Source organism: Heliangelus exortis, chromosome 4 (genome assembly GCF_036169615.1).
Source record: "Heliangelus exortis chromosome 4, bHelExo1.hap1, whole genome shotgun sequence".
Taxonomy (NCBI): Eukaryota; Metazoa; Chordata; class Aves; order Apodiformes; family Trochilidae; genus Heliangelus; species Heliangelus exortis.
In genome coordinates, this window is record NC_092425.1 from 31628755 (window position 1) to 31653199 (window position 24445).

Consider the following 24445-nt stretch of genomic DNA (forward strand, 5'->3'; position numbering starts at 1 on the left):
GGAGGGGGCATCAACAGGTTCCCTGGGCAGCCTGTGCCAGTGTCTTACCACCTTCAGAGGACAAAATTTCTTCCTAATGTCTAGCTGAAATCTACCCTCTTCCAGAGTAAAACTATTACCCATCATCCTAATCACTATATGCCCTTGCAAAAAGTCCCTTCCCAACTTTTCTGTAGGCCCCCTTCAAGTACTAGAAGGCCTCTATAAAGTCTTACAGGAACCTTCTCCAGGCTGCACAGCCCTAGCTCTCTTGTTGTCTTCACAGGAGAGCTGCTGCACTCCTGAGACCATCTTTGTGGCCCTCCTTGGGACTAGGTCCAAGTGCTCTATGTTCCTCCTATCTTGGGGGCTGGGCACAGCACTCCAGGTGGGCTCTAAGAGCAGTAGAGGAGGTGAATCACCTCCCTTGACCTGCTGGCCACTCTTCTTTTGATGCAGCTCAGGGTATGCATGGCTTTCAGTTTTTATGGTTAACCAGTTCTCCACTGTTGAAGGCTGCTCTTATAAAAACTTCAATGAACTTTTAAAAACTGCATGATAAAATGTTCCAGCTATTAGTCCTGCTGGAAGTTTGTCATGGTTAGGAAAGTACTTCTAATTACATACACATAAGCCTAAACTTACGTGTATGTTCTGGAGCCAGTACTGTGTCTAACTGAAAATCACTTTTCAGTCACCCTTTTTTCAAGACTGACAAATTCAGTCACTCTTTTTGAGCATACATGAGCAGAACTATGCACCATGCTGCAGAGGAGGTCTCCCCAGCCTCTTCTAGTCTGCCATTGACAGTTGCTGGTCCTCTTAGAAATATTTTCTCAAAATATACTGGAATTGTATTCATATTTGGCATAGTGATGGCTGGAACATGTGAAGCTCTTGATTAAAAATCGGAGTGCTCATACAATCCATCAAGAAGACTCCCAAGCAATGTCTAAGAAATGATTCAGTAAACCCACAGTGGCTTTGATGACATTAAATGCTAAGTTGATACAGTTTTACCTTGTGTCCCTGCTTAGTTTTTTCTAACCCAATCAGTTCAATGAATAACTCTTGGTAGCATTTGTTTCTGCAAGATTTCAGAAGATGTCTGCAGAGCAGCTGCCTTTCACTCTTTTACTTGCACACAGACACAAATCTAAAACTTTTATGAGTTTCTCTGTTTGTGTGTAAACAGAGATGAGCTAAAGTATTATTGAAACCATTTTAATTTAGTTTTATAAGAACCATAATATATGTTATTGTATCAACTTAGTAATGCCTGACAGATCTTCTCAGAAAATCTTCCAGATTTTTTTGTAGAATCTTGTTTTCTCTAGAGTAACATTTCATCAAAACTTCATAAGAAAAAAAGTGAACATAAATTGGCTCTGTCCATTAGTAATTAATCATTTGCACCAAAAAGTTTAGTATTTTTTTAAATGCTTGGAATTAAGGGAAATAGTAAAATCTTTTGATATTATTTTGAGTTTCTTCACAGAGTAATTTCCTTTTCTTTCTAGAAATAAAATACTGCAAAAGATTTTGACTTCTTCTATACCACATAAACTTTTTTATTCCTTTGCACAACTCCTCAGATGTGCACACAGATCTTAACAGTTTCTTACTGTTGATGCTTAGGAAGAAAGCATTCCTATTTCTGATTGTATAATATTTTAATTTTAAATTATTTTCATCCCTTTAACTCAAAAGATCCCCAAAGGGGGTAACCCATTAAGAGACAACAGAACAATGCACAATCTTTCAGGAATTTCTCTTTCATTGTCTTACTGAAGTGACTTTTATATATTGGTTTTAGGTTTGAAAATACTGGAAATAGTATCTTTGTAGAAGCTCTTCTGCAACATCTGCTGGCTACATCAGCACTTGCAGTATAATCCTGGCATGTAAAAATAATGATCCCGGCAAGGATCCTTCCAGTTCTGTTAAGCTCTTTCATTTTCTGATACATAATTAGTGTGTCCTGGCCATAATCTGACCAAAGGCCAAAATTAAAATTAGTTATAATATTTCTGGAACTCATATTATCAAAACTGGATAGGGTACAGTAAATAGAGTGCAATGATGATAAAGGTTTTAGTATTTTAAATTATTTTAGTAAGTCCAAAAGCCATCATTGTTTCATTTAGGAAGCTACAGCACAAAAGATCTTAATGGGAACAATGATGTAGTAGGTGCTCAGTAGACAAAGAAAGGTCACTGAGATTCAGGCATGTAAGAACCCACATGTTACCTTGGAAAGCCTTCCCTTAAGAGGATATACCCACTGTGACATAAAGAATTTATGTATGTAATGACAATTCAAAAGCACATGATTTTCTTTTGAAAGACTAAGAATCTGTGTTCCAATAGTGTATAAAAATAGGACTGCATAGTGTAGAAGAATAGTGTTCCAATAGTAATGACAAAGGGCTGCCTTTCACTTGAACTTGATAATGACAAAAACTTGAATATTTTATTTCAGAATCATTTCTCTTATATTTATGACATTTTCATTATTCAGGGACTCTATCTCTCTTTTTTTTATGAGCTTTTCTATGGTGTATTACATCATTATAGTAGATCACTAATTTATAGGAAGTGTTTTGTTAACCTCTAATGCTGTATAAGGAAATTCTTTTTGCTTCTATTCTATCTAACAATAGAAACTCTTCAGATTGCCAGATTATGTTGGGTTTCTTTAAATAAGACATTAACAAAGTCATAGAAGTACCAAGACCAATGTTTTTCATTTATTCAGAATCTTGTAATGATAACAGGCTGTTGCAGAAACTGAGGGGGGTATTTGGGAGAGAGGTGTTTGGGAATTTCTTTTTTTTTTTTTTTTTTTCCTGTAGATCATGTTGTTGTGACAACTGAGGAAAAGTGTCAAGTGTTTCCCGGGAGAACATGAAATGGAATATGAGAATGCAACCTTAAAAATTTTTGGTACACCTAGTAATTATACCAATGATTCTTTCCTGGGGAAAAAAAAAAAAAAAGTATGTGCATAAGGAAATTTGCCATTAAATTCTTTCAGCTCCATACCACTCAATTGTGTACCATATTATTCAACCCCATTCCATTTATAATAGGCGTGTTCAAGTTTTTCCAAATACCTACATTATCTGGTATTATTAGGTGAATTTTTACATGTATTTTCAGAGCATCATGGAAAGACTTTTTTTTTCTAATGATGGGTGTTTTTCTAATAATGGTTGCATAATTAATGGATAGGTAGTCATTGGAGAAAATATTCTAGCATCTTCATGAAAAAGAAGACTTTGAAGGAGTTTTGGAACTAGCTGGTTTTCAAGCTTCTCTACTGCTTTAAAACAGTGGAATTGCAGATAATGCATATCTTTGATCAACAACTCTTCTGAAATGCATCAGAGGTGCTCAAGGATTTCTTTTTGTGTTACAGGGTATTGATTATGTGGAAATAAAGGAGTGATTTCAACTGGGCTATTTTATGCTAGGTTCCTGAGTGCTCCTGCCCTTTCAGGGGATTAGCTCACTGCCCTTAAGATCAGGTCACTGAAATGAGTTTTATTTGACAGCTGGAAGAAGCATCTACTGAGGATGCCCCTCAACCAGCTCTGCATGTCATCTCCCTCCCACTTCACCCGGGAGCAGCTTTTAAGCAGAGACACTCATGCTTGAAGATTACTTTAATATAAATATTTCTTTCTGTGAAAATAGTACTTCTCCCAGAACTACTGAGAGGATAAAAGAACTAATTTTTGCAAGGGGCTTAGATGGGATATTAAGTGCTATCTTAAATTATTGTTTTTTTAATTAAACCCATCTGTTGTATTCAACAGCTTACTGATCCTGATTATTGAGCCTTGGTACACTAAGAGAATTTGTATTTAAATGTTGAATAGGTAGAGCCTGCTACATACTTTGCACTTGATCTGTCTCTGATGCAGGTGGCAACACATGCTGGAACAATGCCATGAAAGGAATACACACATTTCTTGCTTTTTTTTCTGCTTAACTGTTCAGTATTTAAATAATTAGCTTCTGTAATCAGTCAGATTATAGCTGTCTAGGTGATTTCTTTATGAGAAACGGGCTTCCTATCTTAGCTCCTTTTCAGGTCAGCTGTCTTCACATTTTAGCAGAATTATGCAGCATCACCTTTTATTTAGGGGCAAAAAATACACCTATTCTAGCCAATAAAGCTTTGTTGCTTTGTGTCCTGCACCTTTTTTTAAAACCAATAAAACCACATAGCTCAGAAGCAGATTTCTCCCATACAGATTACTTTCTTTCCTATATTTTTATTGCAGTTACCGAGGGAACCCTTTCATTTAAGAGACAATATTTGATTAAATGCAAAGCAAAGGACAACTTTGATGCTAGATAAGAAATTGGACTTTACACATCAATAGTTCAGTCCTATGAGCCTGTGGCTGGCATTTGGTATTTGGAAAGAAGTGGAGTACCCAGATATTCTTCCTTCCATAAGGCTTAAGTGCTGTCTCAGTTCATGTTCCACTGCTCTGCCCTTTTTGACAAGGTCTCTTTGGATTCTTCTGCAGCTTGATTTTAGCTTACTTTAGCCATAAAGAGCTAAATTTGGGGATCTTACTGCTGCTGATGTCATTTTTTGTTGCACAGAAGGTCACATTTTGGTCTGAAACCTGTTTTGTTTGGAGTTGGTTTTTTTTTACAGCCTTTGAAATTTAGAGGGAGAAGAATTTCTTCTCTGACATTAAAAAAAAAAAATCATCTGCATATAAACCTGTTAGCTGAGAAATTACATGAAGGGAGCACCATAACTGCCCCTCCACTTACTCCTTCCTCCTGCCAGGGGTCCTGGGGTTCAGAAAGACTTAGACAAGGAGGCTGTTACTGTGGATATTTGGTAGAGCAAAAAAACCCAAAGTGGGCTGTCACAGCTGTGTTTGGCTTGGATGTGTTATTTACATAATTTTTTTGTTAAAATGTGTGTTTTAAGTAAGCTTTTTTGTTAAAAAGTCTTTGTAAGCTGAGAAAGTGTGTGCTCAGTGCTACCCATGCTGTTCTAGAAGATAAAACAACAAGTGAGAACAAACAGAGTGCAGGTTACCTACAGCATCAGGTAGAGAAAGCTCCAGGACAAGGCAGAACTGGTGGGATTAATGAGGAGGGAGAGAAACAGAGAAAAATCAAAACTCCAGTCAGCTCAGCTTTGCTGGGCCACACCAAAGCTAGTTACCAGTTTCAGACTGTAAGTGAGGGTTACAGAAAGAAGAGAAAAATAACAGCAGGCCTAAAGGTTACCTCATTAGAAAAGAGGAACATGAACTGTTATATTAAAAATCATTTTCTTAATCTACCTTATTAGTCTTTTTTCACTGTTTAATGAAATACGTAGTTTGCTTAATCACTTGATTAATGTTTTCTACTAATAAAAATTAACCTTAAACCTGATCAAAAGCAATGCAATTTTATCATTCAATTAATGCAAAAAATAATCTCAGTTTCCTAGGAAGAGGAGGCTGAATGCAGTTGTTCCCATTGTATAGATGCTACTGAAAAACAGAATAACAGACTAACAGTGAAATTCCCCCAGTTCTTGCTGCTTTGCACCAATGTTAATGCTACTGTACAACTCAGTGTACACATTGCTGTACTGGCTTTTAGTGTTTTGCACTGTTTTGGTCACATATTTTTCAGCTTGTGAAATACAGGCCTTACGCTTTTGCTAGACACAGGGGACATCTTGTGGCAGAATTTTGGTAGTGGCGTCAAGATTCTTTCAATGTAGATGGAAAATGAAGTCAGTTGTTGCAATATTTCCTGTGTTATTTGAAATACCATCTTACATTAAGGCATTACCATAATATATGTACATTCTGACAATATCTTCTGAGCCTGCAGCAGAATATTCATTCTTAAAGACAAGGTACTAATGACAAAAGATCTATTGCCAAAATGTGTCTAGGCACTGGGAAAGGTGTGATAATGTTTTCCACTAATAAAAAGCCAGTTTACATTTTAAAAATATCTTTATTTAGAGAAAAAAAGGAAATTATAGTTACTTCAAAGTGCAGGGATTAAATTCCTCAGATATTCTGTTTCACAATTAAAACCTGGTAATCCTAGAGAATGACATATAACTGACTAGATCAATCAAATTAATTCCTACTTATCATTTCTTTTCCAATGCAATTTTATCATTTATAGTAGTGATTTGGAAATTTTGCAAATATATGACCTCTGAAAAACAAAATAACATGATTAACAAGATGTATTTCAATTAAGATCTCTCAGCAAGACACACGGGGATTTTAAAAAGTCTAAAATTGTTCACTTTTGTAAGCAAGGGCATCCCTATTACATGTTGCTTTAGTAAAGACATTGTAAAGTAACTAACTCAGCTCTGATGCCTCACTGGTATCCCTGTCACTTGTTAATTCAAAGCTATCATGGAAATATTCACACCTTCCAACAGGAAAGAGAAACCAGGCTGTTAGCTGCCTGTGGTTCTGTCAAGTGAACACTTTATTTTGCCACTTAAAAAGAAGTTCTTCTGCAAGATCACTTCTGCCACTCTTCTGCAAATACCAAGACAGGAGCTGTTGTTTATCAGCTGACCTTGGAAGGGTCTTTTTCCAGCAGCAAAGCAGTTCATAGATCTGATGTGTTAAATTATCAGGGCACTTCAGTCTAACAAGCTGACGTACGCTCCGCCGAACAGGTATGCGCAAGGCAAGCAGTGAGGTGTTGTCTCCTGCAAGCTCTTCTGCAAGCCACTGGAGCAAGTTGTCCCATAGAGCCTCTGCAGGGCAAAAAGTGGGAAACCAAGAGCATTCTGCTATTGTGGAAATCTGTCCCTTGAAAAGCTTTCTCAAGCTGGAGGCTCTGGGGGTAAACTTCCCAACTAAACATCATTTTACTTCAACAGAAACATTATCGCTTTCTATTTCTAATGCAATTTGGTACTGCAGTGCAATATTACCTGAATTGAGTCAGGAGGAGATTCAGAAATGATCTATAACTTTTATAACTGCATGGGAAAAGCTAGCAACAACATGAAAGGGTATGGGCATTTCCTGTAACTGATACATTGCTTATACTCGAGCTTTCTGAGCTTTTTTTGAGCTTTCAGTACAAACTGAATCTCCTCATACAGAAAATGACATGCTGTTCAAGAACCTTGCTGCAACACTCTCTTACAAGAGTTATTGCATTCCTGGTAAGCAGATAACTTTTTTTTTCTTTGAATATCTTGTGAAACATTAATTTATTAATTACTTTGGTTCCTGAATGTGGCATTTTAAAATGTCAGCTACAGCTGAAAAAAATATTGGCTTTAAAAATATATTAAATAGCAAATATAACTATTATTTACATTGATGTTAGCATCTCATGTTTGTGTTCTTACCTGATGAATCAGAATAAATTCTTTTTGTGCTTCGGGGACGGTTGATCAGTTTTTCATGCTATCAAAGAAAATGTATTGATGAAAGAGAAATTACTAAATTACTAATTGCTGAGGCATAAGATATAACAGTAGACTGCATTACTTCAGCATTTTAAATTAATTCTACCTACACAGAGGATCTGTGTCATCGTTAAAAGCCATTTAACACCCATCAGTATACAACCATCAAAATAATGAAATTAAGTCTCTTTACTCCAAATAGGTGTTTATTGAAGCATATTAAGACTTATAATTTGTGCAATTTTGTGAAAGTTTAATCAGTAGCATTATGTTATGACGAATGTATAGAAATTGGGTGTATAGAAAACCCACATGGAACCTCTCTTCATGCATGAACTGGATACTAATTTTTGAATATTGCACTAACTTTGTCATGCTATCACTGTGTTCTTATTAAAACTGCGTGCCACACTGTTTGAAGTAAAATGACAGTTTCTAGGTATGCAGTAGCTATTGTTAGGTCTAGAAATCATACTATGTTTGTAACTATATTTATTTACTATTAGTTAGAAATCACTAAAAATCACCAGAATTCAAAAGATATTCTAATAGAAAGTACAGAGTTCTTCCTCTAAACACTAGAAAGGAAAAAATACTTTGTCCTTTTTCCCTGTGATTGCTAAAGAGAAAGACTTGTGGGCTCTACTGTTGTTTCCTACTCCATATAGAACAAAAGATTACTTATCTAAGCATTGAGCACAAGAAGTTATTAATTCAAATCAAGTGAAGTTCAGCTCTTTTTTGTTGTTGTTGTTGTTAAAAGCTGTAATTTTCTTCTTTTAGTGCCCATGTTACTTTTGTTATGCACATTCAGTCATATTACCTGGCTATTTTTACACAGCTTTTCCTGCGAGACATGCTTCAGGTTTATTCACAGCTCTTCTTCTTTGTACTTGTGAATTAAGAGTATGAAACTCAGACTGAATAGACTACACTCCTATTTCCTGCTGGGCATACTGAGCCAGAGCATTGCTGACTTTATCTTAAATACTGTTCTAATATAGACTTTATATATTGGTGAATATTTTAATTGTTTCATATATACACAATCAAAAGGTCAATATAAACAAAATTGTAACCTACGCACCTGTAAATTAAACTTTTCATCAGGCTTTAACTCAGTCACCTTGGTAGGGGGTTTCAGTGTGCCCAATATGCACTGCTTAGAAGTGCAAAGCCATCTGTACTCTTCTTGAGATGTGAATCTGCCTCGTCTTGCCTGCTTCTACAGGAACACTGGATGTGCAAAGAGAGCACCACATGGCTGAGGAAAGTCCCCAAAATGAAGGAAACATAAAGCTCCTCCAGAAGGGGGCATTGTTTTTCTTTCAAGACTTTCCTCGGCTTCGTTTAATTATGAGTCTAAATTTCAACTTATTTACATTCATTACTGAGAATTTAGCACCTCAAAGGTCTGTATGAGACTTGCAGAGTTTATTGCAGATGAACCCAATTACCCATGCACCAACTTTAATCTGAACCACTTTATGCTACTTAATGTCAAAATAGTAGTAAAAACGAGGAGAATTGAAAATGAGCATTGTCTAGAAATAGTGTAATAATATACAGTGTATTAGATCTAAAACATTAAATCTGTCTTTCAAGATTAAGTGTCTGTAGTGAAGTGCTAAATTCAGCCCCGGTTCAGCTGCCCTGGCACGCGGCCCCAGTGCTCTGCCTGAGAGCATAAATAAAAAACTCTCAGTGGCCAAAGCAGTTTTCTAGTCTGGAAGGCCCTTCAATTAGCTAAGCAACTGCCTTTCTGAAGCAGACAATCACACGCTATTTTGCTGTTAGACAGTCATTAGACATAAAACTTCAGCAGAATAGTAATTGGATAATGCTTGTATGTATTACAACAATCTCTTTTTGCAAAGCATTCTGAGTTCAGCAACTAAAACTGAAGTGCTCTGTCAAATGGACCTCTCAGACATGACCAGACTCTAGTAGCATATCAAACAGGACAGACAGAGAAGGAGAAATTAACCTTTAAAACTCCTTAGCCCAGTTTCATGTAAATACTACTGCTCTGCAATCAGTGGAAATATTACTGATAAGCACACACATACTTGACATAAGAACCTAATCCAGTGTATTTAACCTGTGTTGAAAGTAACAGGTTTGCTCAACCATTTTTTTCTAATGCTGAGGAAATGAAAGCTCCATAAAAAGGAACTGTTAGTGAAGACCAGCTTATTCCTGTACAAGGGTAGCATGTTTAAACTGAAAACTGATGTGAGTGGTTGCATGCAAAAATATCCATGACTTTAACCACTGACAAAATATAGTTGTAAGAGTTGATAATGGGGGCACATACTTAAAAAATGGCCTCTGTTTTTATAGTTTCTATATTATCTCCACAATTTAAGAGAAATTTAGGTGGAAATTTTACAGAAATGAGTGAAAATGTAATCATAATACTTGCCTTAAAAGGTTTCCATCTTAGTCACAACCAAAATTAGGCATTGTGGGTAGTTCTAACTTTATGATCTAGCAAATCATTTTAAAAAAAGAAAAAAAACCAAAAAACAAGCCAAAGCTTCATTTATTTTGCTGAGAAAATGTCTGTTGTTACTGACAACACTGAGTGTTTATCTCATGTGTATTAAAAGTAATCTGCTAACATGGTTAAACTAACCTAAAGATATTTACTAACTCAAGAAAGTAGTAGAGATGTAAATAGCCCCTGCTGTCCTTACACTGTATTTACTGCTATTTGGGGGAATTCCAAACCAGAAAAGACTCCTCCAGGGGACTGGGGGGAAATGAGAAGTCCATCAAAAATGCTACAACCTATAGTCAACTAATTCACAATTAAGACACAAGAACCTTACTATGTCAACTGGAATCCTACCTTACTGTGTCTACTGGAATTTTGTAAGCAGCTGTGCTAGTGTGAGCAATACTAAAAAAACCTCCACATTACTAATAGGTCAGAGATAAACACTGAGCATTTGGTTCTGACATGTTTGTGAGGTATGTGGCAGCTTAATCTGAGTCCTGGTGTAGCAGCACACATTTGATAGAAACTAGCAAAATGGAAGGATCATTTCTTGAGTGTATGTTTAGACATATGGATATGGTCAGATAGTTCTAGGTGCTCTGGCAATATAAATAGCATTAACATATGACTAATTATGGACAGTGTCAATTTTGGTTCATATATGAACATTGACACAAGACTTGTACTTTAATGAAGTGGTAAATAGCAGGTGCATTTGACAGATGGCTGGCATAGTTGTTAGTATAGTTAGCACATTAAATTTCTCCATAACTATGTTTTCTCAACCAGTTTTAACTATTTCCTTCTATTTTTTTTATTCATTAGAAAGCCCACCGAAATATGAACACGTATTTCATTCAAATATGTTGATAGGATAATTGATAGTAAAAACAGGATAAAAGTTCTTATATTAATTTTTACTGTCAGTGCTTTCCTCACTTAATAAATTTAGAACACTTAGGGTACAGAAGGTAATCAGAATTTCCTTTTCATTGTCCCAGCATTTAATTGCATATTATGTTTAATACATAGTTCTGTTTTTCCATCAACTCCTTCTCCAGCTCAAACACATTTTTAACTGCTGTAAACATCCTGTGAAAATAAGTTCATCTTTTGATTATTTTTTATTTAAAAGTATGTTCTATTATATTACTGGCTACATCTGCCATTTACCAACATAATTGCTCTGATATTCTGTGAAATAAGACATAATAATTACTTTTCCGGTTCCTCCATAATATTCATAAGCACACACAATATTTCAACTTCTATCAAAACTGCCTAATGTTGTCACCCATGTACTGTTCCTCTGCCTACAGCCACTCCATGTTTCTGATCAACTTTTTTCCTCTTCTTCCAAATCCTCATTCTGAGGCCTGTGATGAGAACTGCCTGGTGCAGTCACGATAGAGTTGCCTCATAGATACATGGCATACGCTTGTTTTCATTTTTGTTCTTTAATAACTCAACTTTCTGTTTACCTTTCTATTTACAGTTCAATGCCCTGGAAGTTTTCAGAAAGCAAGATGACCAATGATATCAGGTTTTGAGTGGGAATAGGTAACTTGGAACCTATCAGTACAAAAGCTGGTATGTACTTCCACCCCAAAAAGACACTCATTGACATTTAAATTATTTAGATAATTTTCTAGTCACTCAGTATCATCATATTTTGTGATTCTTCACAGACAGCTTTAGTACTCTGAATATTTTGTACTGTCATCAGACTTATTATTCACTTAATAATTCAAAAGCTTCTGATGACTATTTTAGCATGGATCTGTGTGGAACTTTACTATTAATTGTCTTCCCTTGAGAAAACCAACTGCTTTTTCACACTCTTCACCCCCACCCCCGCTATCTTTCAGGCAGAAAACAAGCAAAAAAAGAGAATATTTTTGTTCTTAAAAATTGAGCGAGTTCATAGAGAACTGAATTCAAGATTTACTTGGCTGGAAGTAAGTATGAAGAGCAAAACTGTAAACACTGTAACACTGTATTAAATAATTTTACATACCACTAGGCAGTGTTATGGGTGAAAGCCCCATTTGCCTTGTGTATTTTATAGCAACAGTAATTGTTGTATTTTTGTAAGCATATTTTGTATTTAAATTACTAATAATTCACTGCTTTTAAAAATCCTAAAAAAGATGATAACCAAACTGGCTAAATTATTAAGGACTATTACTGAAAAACCTGATTTAGAGCATTAACAATTTTAAATTATTACACTGGATGGATGAAATATAGATAAAAATCCAAAAGGCTTCACCAGCTATAGCAAAGTGTAACACTTTGTATTCTAAGATGACTTGCAGCACAAGGGAAGATGTTAATCTGATGTTCTTCTTCATTCTATGGAAAGGTATTTAATTCTGTGTAAGACAACAAATAAGATTCTGACTCCTCTGAAATGTACCTCTGGAAGCAAAATTAAAATTATTTGTGAGACACTGCAACACTGATTTTCTGAACTGATATAACAACTCTGTATTTCTGATAAGACTTTTTGTGCCTCAAACTTGGGTCCTTTGTGCTTCAACTGACTGAGCTGAAAGTAGAGTGAATAGTAAAAAAAAATAGATTTAGAAATAAGATTCTCAAATGTTATTTCCATTCCTAAGGTCTGACTTAATTTCTAACTTAGGAACAATGATCATGTTATACAGTTCCTCTTTTTACTTCTATTTCAATGAGAAGGACGCCAGAGTGTACTGTGGACCCACATGTATTACATATTTTTACACACTTAAACAGACTGAACACAATTCAAGATCTCAGCCCCAATGGGAAACAGGAAACATGGCGTTAGATTTAGGAAACCAAAACTCATGCCAAAACCCTTTTGCCTGATAAGTAAGTGGGAAGGGAAAAAAGGGAAGATCTCTAACATTATCAGTTGAGAAACCCACCTTTGGTAATGTTAGTGCTAATTTACACAGAGGAGTCTGGTGCTGATATTCACCACTTGGCAAGGGTTGTTCCCATTCCTTAGTTATCATCTCTCTGGTAATTTTATAGAATACTGCTGTTCCTTTGTAATGAGGTGAGCTGTAGTTACCAAATTCATCCACTTCTTTAATTTGGAGATCCAGCCTGGGTTTCCTTTGTGAATGAAAAGTCAGCCTGTAGACTTTTCCAAAATCTTTTCCATTCTCTGAAGTCCATAAAAAAAAAAAAAAAATTACACTGTATTTAGATATATGACATATAAAGTAATTCATTAGGGTGAATCCAATCCCCTAACACTGGGTGGTTCTTTACCATTATTACCTTGTATTGAAAACCTGAGTTTCAAACATTGCTGTCAGTGTGTTTCAGTAGTTGAAATGTCTTAGTCTGGTTCACTGTCAGTCCCTGAACTATTGGCACAAAGAATACGTGGTGAAGACTGTGCTAAAAGTTGAAAGTTAAGGATCACATAATGGGATGAAGTACATAACAGAGAAATAAATTAAATTAAAAAGGTACTGTGAATGGAATTAGAAGTATATGTTTTCTGGTTATTCAGGATGAATGTCTGTCTGGAACAACAAAATGAATGGGGTCAGAGTGGTAGATGCATTTTTAGGATTTTAATTTAATTCTAATTGATACGTCTGTAACACTATCCTTTGCAAAGATAAGCAGGCATTCCTTGGGGGCTGGAGGATTCTTTATGAAGAATAAATCTTTTCTTTAGGGTATTCTTCTAGAGTACTCAGTAGGAGAGTTCATGTACAAAAAGTTCAGAGAGAACATAAGAGACTACATGTAATCTTGGGTGAAAGTTTTTCTGAAATTTCTTATTCCTTTTCTGCTTAAGCAAATTGCTCAATGGTGGCAGTCAATGCATGGGATTTTTGTGTCTGCTTATCAAAAAATGGCATAACAGCTCTCTCTCACCACCTCAATTCATAGTGCAACTCACAAAAAGTAACATTTTGCCCTAGATTTCAGTGTTTAATCTTGCTAACTTTAGGTGAATTTACACACATGAAATAGCAGACTACTTCTGCTTTTTTTTTTTTTTTTTTTTTTTTTTAAACCTTTTTCATTCACATCAAATGTTTTTTATATTAAAGAACCATTGATGGAATCACAGAATGTTTTAGGTTGGAAGAGACCTCCAAGACCATCCAGCCCAACCTTTGACCAACACCATAAGCTAACCACTAAAACATGTCCTTAAGGACCAGGTCCAAACACCTTTTGAATACCTCCAAGGATGGTGAATTCACCACTGTCCTGGGCAGGCCATTCCAATGCCTGACAACCCTCCCAGTGAAAAAATGTTTCCTAACATCCAGCTTGAACTTTCCCTGGAGCAGCTCACATCAATCTCCTCTGGTCCTAACACAGTCCACTAGGGAATCCTGTACTGTTGAAATAAAAGAGAAAATACCACCAGTTTGCAAAGGATAGTGCAGTTTCACAGAATAGCAGAATTTGGAAGAGATCTCTAAAGATCATCTTGTCTAACCTCCCTGCTCAAAGCAGCATCACCTAGAGCAGGTTACACAGGATCTTGCTCATATAGTGCACAATATTTTTCATTTAGAGCCATTTCCCATGTATTTCTAAGCACCTATCATGTACAAGAAATAAAGCAGTGGCACTGAAATAACTAACTCTGTGCTCTGACTAGCCACAGTCTGCTAAAGTCCACATACAATATTTTTTAACAGCTGAGGTGATTGGTAACGTTCATGAATTAACTAAATTACCTGAAGCAAAAATATTGCCTCTAAATCTAAAATGAATCTGCTCTCCTTCTCTCAATGAGAACTGGTGTGTAGGTTCTGGGGGACCGAAGTAGCCCTCCTCATGGAGAGTTTGAAGTTCCCAGGACAACTCTTTGGATGCAGATAGCAGTACTACTATTTTGTATGGGTTCTCTCTTTTCTGATACAGTATCACATTAGCCATTGTGCTGCAAACAGCTTCTTCTAGAGCCTGAGCAAAGTGGAGAAGATAGGTGTTTTCCAGGAGGAATGACAGGCGAATGATGACAAAGCTGTATTAAGAAAAAAAAAAAAAAAAGCAAGAAAATAAAAGAAAATAAATAGATCTATCTTTAATCATTTGATCAATTGCTTACAACTTATAATGAAAAATAATACAGGGCTCAGCCTCTAATAGACCTATTGCTACCTCCTATTCATTCTCATTTCCAACACATGAAAGGGTGGAAGGTTGCCTGCTTCTGTAATGTAGAGTATATTGACTTTGTAACTATGAATTTGAATACTTATTAAGATGAAAATATTATTACCTGATAAGAATTTTTTAAAATATTATTGTTTTGTACTTAGGGAGCTAGATCACATTTTCAAATTAAGATTGATATCTGCGTTTCCTGTTTGTGTATATTGTGTTGATTTTGTGTATATTACATTGTGTAAAGTCCATAGATGAAAAAATATATAAAGTCTATGTTTTCTGTAATTATGAGTAGCAAATCTAAATGAACTTATACTGCAAAGTGGAATAAAGAGATGTGGGCAAGTTATTAACTAATAGTGGATAATTTCTTACCCCTACTTCTTTTCATTGATCCATATACTAGGAAGAAAATATTTTACAAGCTAATTTTTTTTAATTACTCATACCTTACCTTTCTAAATGCTCACTTAGTTCAAATGATACAAGACCATTCCGTGCATTGTGGATGGTAACATCATCGAACACCTTCCACCCCTCTTCTTTGTTTCTGTGACCTAATAATTTCAAAGTATCACTGAGATTCTCTCCACTTTTTCTCACAGAAGCACTCGCAGCCCTGGAAAACCAAGGAGTTACAGGAAAAAATATACTGAAAGCCAGCTCTTGCAGAAAGAGTTCAGTTTGTATTTGTAGCTCTGCTTTCCCTTCTTTCTTTGATTACTACGTCATATATATATATATATATATATATATATTAGTTTTTCCAGTTCTCTGGAAAAAAGACGGGGATGGGGGGAAAGGACAAAAGAAATTTTTCTGTCTAAATGTTTCTATCTAGTTTAATCTCTCAGTTAATATCATCACCTAAAATGAACACCCTGTGTCTGATCTAAGCAAGAAAATACTTGAGACAGGACAGCCTAAACATTTCTCAAGCATACAGACTCAGTCTACTTGCAAATACAGGAGAATATTGACATCATTTTCTAATGAATTTGTATAGAAATAAGCAAGAAAAGCACAGTCTTTTTATGGATGTGCTTTGACTAAGAATCTAAAGTGCCATGAAGAACAGAGATGCCACAAAGGTTTTGTCACATGGTGAAACGCATCTGACACAGGAAATAAAATTTGAATCTCCTATGAAGTAACATGGGCACCCTTCCCAAATCTGAAGTTTGGAATAAAGTTGGGTATATAGCCTAAGAGACCAGTGTGGGTGTATGATCTTTGAAACCTGATCTGAGAAATATTTCAGAAATAGATAGCTACAATATAGAGATATTCAAGGCCAGACTGGATGGCTTCAATATATTGTCTGCCTTCTCCATTTGAACTTCATTTATTTTCAGGATAATCATAATCTTGGCATGTAGATTAATTTTTAAAAACATAAAATTTAGCAGAGTAGGAATAGGCTAAGTCTTTAATGAAACAGAAGTTTGTTTAGCCCAGCAAGCTTTTCTGAACCTGGAGTTGCCCAGGGTAGCAGAACTGAAAGGACAATAAAAAAAAGGTAAGTTCAGATTGTTCTTCCTTTGTGAGACAGTAAAAACATAATTTATTTTACTGACTGTCAAACCAGATGAGGTCAGCTTTAGCCTTTTTTCCACCAAAATATTCATATCCTTGCACGAATGATGGATAAGTTTTATTGACCTGCTGAAATGTTGAGACTTTTTTCTTTAAGGAGTGCCTATGTTTATATAGTGTAATATAGAGGTCATCATATTTAAAGATTATATATCAAATGCTCTATGAATTTTCCCAATGAAGATATAGCATAAGAACTGTGGGGATTTACCCTAGTGTTTTTAACAATGTTTCTAAGTATAGCAGTCTGAATTAAGGAACTTGTACATTCTCAATACAAGAAATTATTAAAATCAATTAATTTTGATGTTTTGAAAATGCTTAATTTGTAGTAAAGTTCTTACCGAGGCTGGTAGGCTGCAGCAACCCTCTTTACTGTAGCACTAATGGCTCTCACATGTTCTGACTCATCTCCTTGTCTTTTTTTTTCTGGGTTTGGAGGACAGGGTAGAGTAATAGTGACTGAGCTGTTAAGTGGCTGGGCTGAAGGATGCTGGACATAAACCAGTGCACTAGTAGATACAACGGAGTGGTACATATCGTGCCTTGCTTTCAGTGTTGAAACCAATGATGGCTCAATTGGCTGAACCTAAATATGAAAAGAAATTGTGCCTTTAATTTACAAATTAATAAATATTCTCTTATGTGCATGTTTTTTAAAAAAATCTATTTATATTCTGGAATTGGATTGGACACTTTAGGCTCCTCTCTCTATCCCAGGAGTAACTCTATCAATGTATCATCACTTTATACAATGCACAGCCAAGTGCTTGAATGTCATCAAAACCTGAAAACTTCACTGACTAAAATATTTTTATTGTTTTGTTCCCACTTTGGGTTCAAGTTTTGAAACCCTTGAGTTCCCTCAGAGTTGGATAATTTTCTAAGGTTTTCAAAACTTTTTTTTTTTAACGGTTAATTTTAGCTTCTCTATGTCTCAGAATCAGTGTTTTTATGGGGAAAGAGAACAACACATAATAACCAAAGAGGATTTGACATTATTCTCAGCCTAAGGCTTACAGGTCACAAAAACTTCTGTTGCACTTTCTGGTACAAATTTTGAAAGTCAGGAAGGAAAATTGTTACATTACTGTAAACACTGGTCCAAGTGGTTGAAGTTTGGGGTTAATACTTATGTCATTCAATAATGTACAACAACTGTATTTTCTGAAGTGTATCAAACAATGGTAAATGGTTCCTTTTAGCTAGGGCTATCATTGACTACTGGTGATATGTGGTTTTAATGATGTTGACAGGAAACCACTTGCTATATATACAGGATGTAGAACTGCAACCACTTTTCACTTCTAATAGTGGAATAGTTGCCCTTTAACATTATTGGCATCCTTGCTTCAGAAGTTACCAAATAACAGACTTACGGAACAAATATAGCATATTTCAAGCTCACCTTTAACTGCATGGGTGCTGGGGAACTGAATGTTTCTGGATGGTAATGGAAAGAGATTCTAGGATCCACACTCAGCTTCTGTGAGAGTCCTGTCTTTGGAACAGTAAATGTTTCTTTCTTTAAGCATGACAACACGGAAAAAACACCCAGGTGATAAATTTTCACCTCTGCAAAGGTTTCCTGTGAAAAGAGAATGTGAGATGAGAGTACAGTGGAGAAAAAAAAAGGTGTGTTCTGCAGCCAATTAGCATTTTGGGAAGGCAGCACTATTTATAGAGCAAGGTGTGAAATTAAAATAATTTCAGTATTTTTGCCACCTCGATGCCTAACTATCTGGTGATCTCTCGTCATCATATGATGTAATGAATATATCAGTGCATTATTTGGGAGAAATTAAACAAGCTTATAAACTGGGTAATGATGCTCACTGGATGCCATTCTTCTGAAGTTAAAACAAAACAAAAAGAACCATACTTTTTTTCTGTAAGATGGTGTTTAGACTTATGCACACAGAACTGTGTAACTTCTCTGTGATCTGAATGCAAAATACGCTTAAGTTTTACTTTCATCAAATTATTCAATGTATTATATTTACTTACAAAAATCATAAACTGTTAGTCATATTTAGTCATTAGTATTGTGGGATCAAGCACTTTCCTTATCATTACATCTGAAAAAAGGACATTGTTAAGTGACAGGTTTCAAACAGAACTAGTTCTTGAAAACTTCACTTGGAACTCCATGGAATCTTAACAGGGAACCTGGAATCATGTTTTTACAATTCTCAGGTAAGTGGTTACCAACCTTATGTTTTCCTTGGTATCCCTCTAAAGAAATGGGAGTTAAGTAGGTTGACTGAAAGTTTACATCAGTCACCTTCACCATAATCTCCCGATAATTTCCTCTGAAGCAGGAAGTAAATGGGATTGCAATGTTGATAGGAAAAGGGATTTTTTTCTCATAATCAGAGCATTCAATACTGATGACATTGCTGACCAGCTCCTCAGAATCTTCCACCACCAAGGAACTAGTGTCATTTACTATCTTACACTTCAGATTCTCCAGAGCAACTGCAGGGGCTTTAATAAAACAAGCTACTTCATGTTCAGTCTTTCCACTTTCTTCCACTAGAAATCTGGAGGAAAAAAAAAAAGTAAAAAAAATTATTATTCGTATTTTGGGTAAGGTGGTGTCCTGTAATTTTAACTAAATACTTCACCATAATGATGTTCTTCACTGCAGCATAAGTAGATAATTCATAAAATATGTTTATGAATAGATGGAAAAATCATGAAAAATTTTATGTTTAGCTTAAATGTTAGCTTCTATGTTTTGGTTACAAATTATTATAAGTGACTAAGTGGAGTATTTTCCTATGGATTTCCAACAATTTTGGAAATCTTGACTTTACCAGCTGCAACTCAGTCCCTCTCTTGCATAAAAAAAATAAATTATGCAATCAGAGAAAGACACAGTTTTCTTTAGATCAAATGGAAGATCTTCATTGTGCATGCTTAAGTTGTAAACTGCTATTATGTGCGTGTCCAGCAGCTGTTCAATATATGCATGTTGTGTTTCTGGGCCCACAGATATTAATATGTATGCTAATTAGCCCAATTTATGCACATCTGTTCATAAAAGGAAGAATATGTTCATACCTTTTTTTCATCCAGTGCCTAGATTTTTGTTTTTCTGAATCATTCATAGAAGGATTCACAGCAGTAAGATCACGTGTTTGTGCTGAAGATATGAAGGTAATTAGATCATTCCTACAAATCTCATTATTTTTTTCCATTTTTCTGTCTTCCACTTGCTCTCTTAGTCTATGTTCTTCACTGTCTATCTCTTCTGAAGATTCTTTTACTGCTGCCTTCTTTTCTTGCTCAGAAAGACCCATGACAGTTTTTTCAGAAACATCTTTCCACGTTTCAGGTAGAATGCCTCCCTCATTGCTTTTACAAGCACCTTGAAAAGCCAGTTCTGGAGACTTTTCCGTCACAGAACTACCTACATGAAGTTTATCCTTTCTATTGTAATGTATTTTCTGTGTAACAGAGTTTATTAGTTGTCTGTGTTCACTGTCTGCCTGTTTTATTTGAGATTCTCTGCTACCGTCCTGTTCCAGAGCAAATACATTTTCAGCTAGTGATGCAACGAGGTCTTTTTCCACAGTTTTAGTTTCACTTGGCAGGATTTGATCAACATTCTTACTTTCTGTCTTGATCTGGGAAGGAGTTCTTTGGGTCTGTAGGCTGGGACTGGAAGATGCCTGCACAAACTCTGTTGCTTCTCCTTCAGGACGACACAATTCTCTTTCTCTGGTCATCTTTTGAGCAGTCTGGATCTGAGAATCATCATCTTTTCTGCAGCTAGTTACATAAAGTTTATTTTCTTCCTCTTGAAGTTCTAAGACTGTATTGATCAGATAATCCTTCACTTTTTGCAGACAATCTATAATTCCACTGTACTCTGAGGAAAGAAATAGGTAACTAATTGAAGTTTGCTTTGGAAGCTAGGAAAAAATATGGAAAGTCTTATCCACATATCTATTGAATCCCACTTAATGCAATAGTGCCATTCAATACATGCAACACAATATAGTTCCTGGTTTCCATTGAATATTTTTGCATTTATTTGCATTCAGTTTGAATGACTTTTTGGAGAATGGTCAGACACCAGGTAAATTCCTAGTGCCAATCGATCATGTGCAGCTCGCTCTAGGTGAACCTCTTCTGGCAGGGAGGTTGAACTACATGACCTCCAAAGGTCCCATCCTACCCCTAATATTCTTTGATTCTGTAAAGAATTGAGTTGGTGAACAATTTTGAAAGAGCTTTAATCTAAACATTATTTGAGTAAGAATGTCATGTCAATGCATGATGATATTTGAATCTGATTAATTTTAAACATTCTAATAGTACATGTTGTAGTTTAATAGTACATTTTACAGTTTATTACTGCTAAACTCAGTCTAAAAACTATTTGCAATATTTGTTACTGGATTTTGGCAAGATTCGGACAAAAAAAGAGAAGCAAACACATTTTTTAATATATTTTTTCTATTTCATAAATGTATTTTATATTTTTTATATTATGTTTGTTCTAAGGTACTACTGCTTTTCCAGGGGCACTTCTACAACAGTGAAGAAGAACTTCTGAATTTAACAAGGCTGAGAAACAAAAAAAAATGTCTGGAAATAACATAGCTTTGTTTGCATTAGAGGTTGTAGAAGACCACTTCCCAGACTCACTGTAGGATGAAGTTCAAACTTCGGCAAAACTGCCAATATCAACCTGTTCCCTCCCTGAATTCTGCATTGTCTGAACAAAACAAAAAACCCAAACAAATAGTGCAGCTACTTACCCCTAAAATCAAATTTGAAGATAATAGGGCCATTAGAAACAAAAGCATTTTACTATGCAGTGAATGTGGCTTTTCTAATACTGTAGTGCTTGAAGGCAAGTAAAGAGCCTTGTACCTTCACAGTACCCAACTGTGTCACAAGAAAGACACTTTTTGCATTCTGTTACAAGGTTAACCTTGAAATAAGCCTTCTTTTGTGTTACCCTTGCCACTATCTCTTTTCTAACACTTAGCTTTCTGTGCTTTTTTGGTGTTTGATAACATAGCTTTAGAGTACAGTGGCAGTTTATATGCAACTGCCTTCAACCTTTTTATGTTGACTGTTTTATGGGAATGTTTCAGATGAGGAAAAGTAGCTTTCAGGAAATAGAGTGATAGTAAATTCTTGGAAAGCAGAAAAAAGAAATTAATCACATAGGGTATGAGGCCAACAGGGGCCTTAGCTTGATCTTGTAGCCTGGAAGCAGGTTCTATTTTACAAAAATGCTATTTTATAATTGCTAACACTTTATAAACCTGTATAACAAGGATTCATAGATGTGGGCACAGCTAAATGTTTCTGCCTGTAGTCTGTCTATGTATCATGGTATTAGACCATTATTAAATGCAGAAATGGTAGCTTTGTACTTAAACCACTGTGAAGTATAATATACATAAAACTTTGATAAACATCCATTTAGGTTTTTTTTTTTTCCTCTCACATGAGAATTATGTCTCATGTAACAAACTTGAAAACAGTGCAATACAAATGTTGAAATATGAATGAATTTGGTCTAATGAATGAACAAATGATGAAATACTAACAAATGAAAAGTAAAGTTCCCCAGCATCATCACAAAGCAGCCTCCAGCATACAACGTCCATTCTGCTCACAGGTAAGTCCCTTCATACTTGCCTGGACTTCCAGTCCTTTTCTCTTGTTTGTCATGGAGGGTACTCAGCAAGAGGCAGGTGTCTTGAACACTTTCTATAACATTCTCCAGCTGCTGGCTAAGAGATTTACTCAGCTCTTTTGTTAAAGAGATCAGTCTAAGCATATACTCCATTATACCTTCATCATCCAGATCACTTTTCAGAAGCTCATCTCTCACTAGCAAATTCAGGTGCCAAATTTTTTCCAGAAGCTGGCCTGCCTTGCTTGCAGTTGTAATGTTATCTTCAGCCATTTCCATTTGATGTTCAGAATATACTTCTACAGATGTTTTTTTCTGCTCAAACACTGCCAGAAGATGTTGTCCTTGTTTCAAACTGCTACAGCATTTGTAGCCTAAAAAATGTTTGAAAAAGTACTGTATTTTACATATGCTGACAAATCCAACTCTAGCTTAGAAACTCTTGAGTTGATGTTGACAATTAAAAAGTTACTAGGTGACAGAAAGGAGTGGCTGTCCTTGCAACTATGGGCAAGGATTGCCAAGAGATACCATTGTGCACTGTGCACCTTAAGGGAAGGCTAGGTAACTTAGTTAAATAGCAGTGACTTCAGTTTCAGGAGCTCTGAGCAAATTCTCACTTCAGTGGCGATAAATGATCAGTACTATGAAATCAAGTTTAATTGTGAATTCATAATTATAGTCACCAACAACGAGGAAGTTTTTTCATTGTAAGACAGCATTGAATTCTTTGTATCACTTGACACCATTTTCTGACCACCATATTTCATTTGTTGCTCAGAGGCATCAAATAGGTGGGACAGGTCCAAGTTGCTATGCAGTCTGGATGATGTATTTGAATTATACATAGGTTTCAGAAATACAAGAATCTACAAATCTATTTTTTGTTTTGGTTAGCAAGAATATTTATTAGCAATGGACATTTACAGAAATTTACAGTGTTTTCTGGGGTATGCTTATATAACTGGGGAAGAAACATAAAGCAGTAACAGCTAAAATTTCAAATAACTAACGACTGGAATTCTGTTTAGCACTTTGGAAGCTGAAAAGCAAATTTAAGAGAGAAACATGAGCTCACTAAACCTCACTGCAGCATCAGCACGGAATATGTGGGGATTGTGGGGAAAAAGCAGTGTCCTCAGGAGCACCACAATCATAGAATCATAGAATCACAGAATCATAGAATTGGCTGGGTTTGGAAGGGACCTCAGAGATCATCAAGTCCAACCCTTGATCCACTACCACTGCAGTTACCAGACCATGGCACTGAGTGCCACACCCAGGCTCTTTTTAAATATCTCCAGGGATGGAGAATCCACCACTTCCCTGGGCAGCCCATTCCAATGTCTGATCACCCTCTCTGGAAAGAAATTCCTTCTAATATCCAACCTAAACCTCCCCCGGCACAACTTAAGACCGTGCCCTCTTGTCTTGCTGAGTGTTGCCTGGGAAAAGAGACCAACCCCCACCTGGCTACAACCTCCTTTCAGGGAGTTATAGAGAGTGATGAGGTCTCCTCTGAGCCTCCTCTTCTCCAGGCTGAACATCCCCAGCTCCCTCAGCCTCTCCTCATAGGATCTGTGCTTGAGTCCCTTCACCAGCCTAGTTGCCCTCCTTTGGACCTGCTCCAGGACCTCGATATCCTTCCTAAACTGAGGGGCCCAGAACTGGACATAGGACTCAAAGAACTGGACACAGTACTCGAAACGAAAGCAGCAGCAAGGCTTTCACAGGAGCTTGCATCCAAAGCGCTCCTGGAGGCAGCCCAGGAGGAAGCAGGGCCAGTGCCTGGCAGGGCTCCTGAGCTGTGGGTGAAATTTGAGCACTGATACCTCAATGATAGTACTTCCAATTATTTTCTTTCTTTTTTTTTTTTTTTTTTTTTTTTTTTTTTTCCAGCAAGTTCAGAAAACAAGAAGTCTCACCAGGACAGGAACAAAAATGAGCGGTGGAACAGCACCTGCATTCTTCTTCCTGCTGATGCTGCTTCCCATTGCACCATGTCAGGGGAGGACAGGCCTGAAACTCCCATTAGCAGAGGTCAGTACTGGGCTAAATCTGAAGTATCACATACACCAAAATCCTTCATAGTTTTAAGGAATTTATTACACAAATTAATGGTACA

General features: G+C 36.1%; 1 protein-coding gene across 1 annotated transcript; it reads right to left on the reverse strand.

Moving 5' to 3' along the window:
* Positions 1–5956: 5956 nt before the first annotated feature.
* On the reverse strand, positions 5957–22792 carry DTHD1 (death domain containing 1). Its single transcript, XM_071743782.1, has 10 exons — positions 22323–22792; positions 19722–20532; positions 18868–19198; positions 18064–18243; positions 17000–17244; positions 15514–15678; positions 14624–14913; positions 12830–13074; positions 7355–7412; positions 5957–6748 (listed from the first exon to the last, which is right to left on the reverse strand). Exons 1-10 carry the CDS (start codon positions 22597–22599, stop codon positions 6459–6461), a joined length of 2892 nt encoding a protein of 963 aa, XP_071599883.1. The 5' UTR covers positions 22600–22792; the 3' UTR covers positions 5957–6458.
* Positions 22793–24445: the final 1653 nt, after the last annotated feature.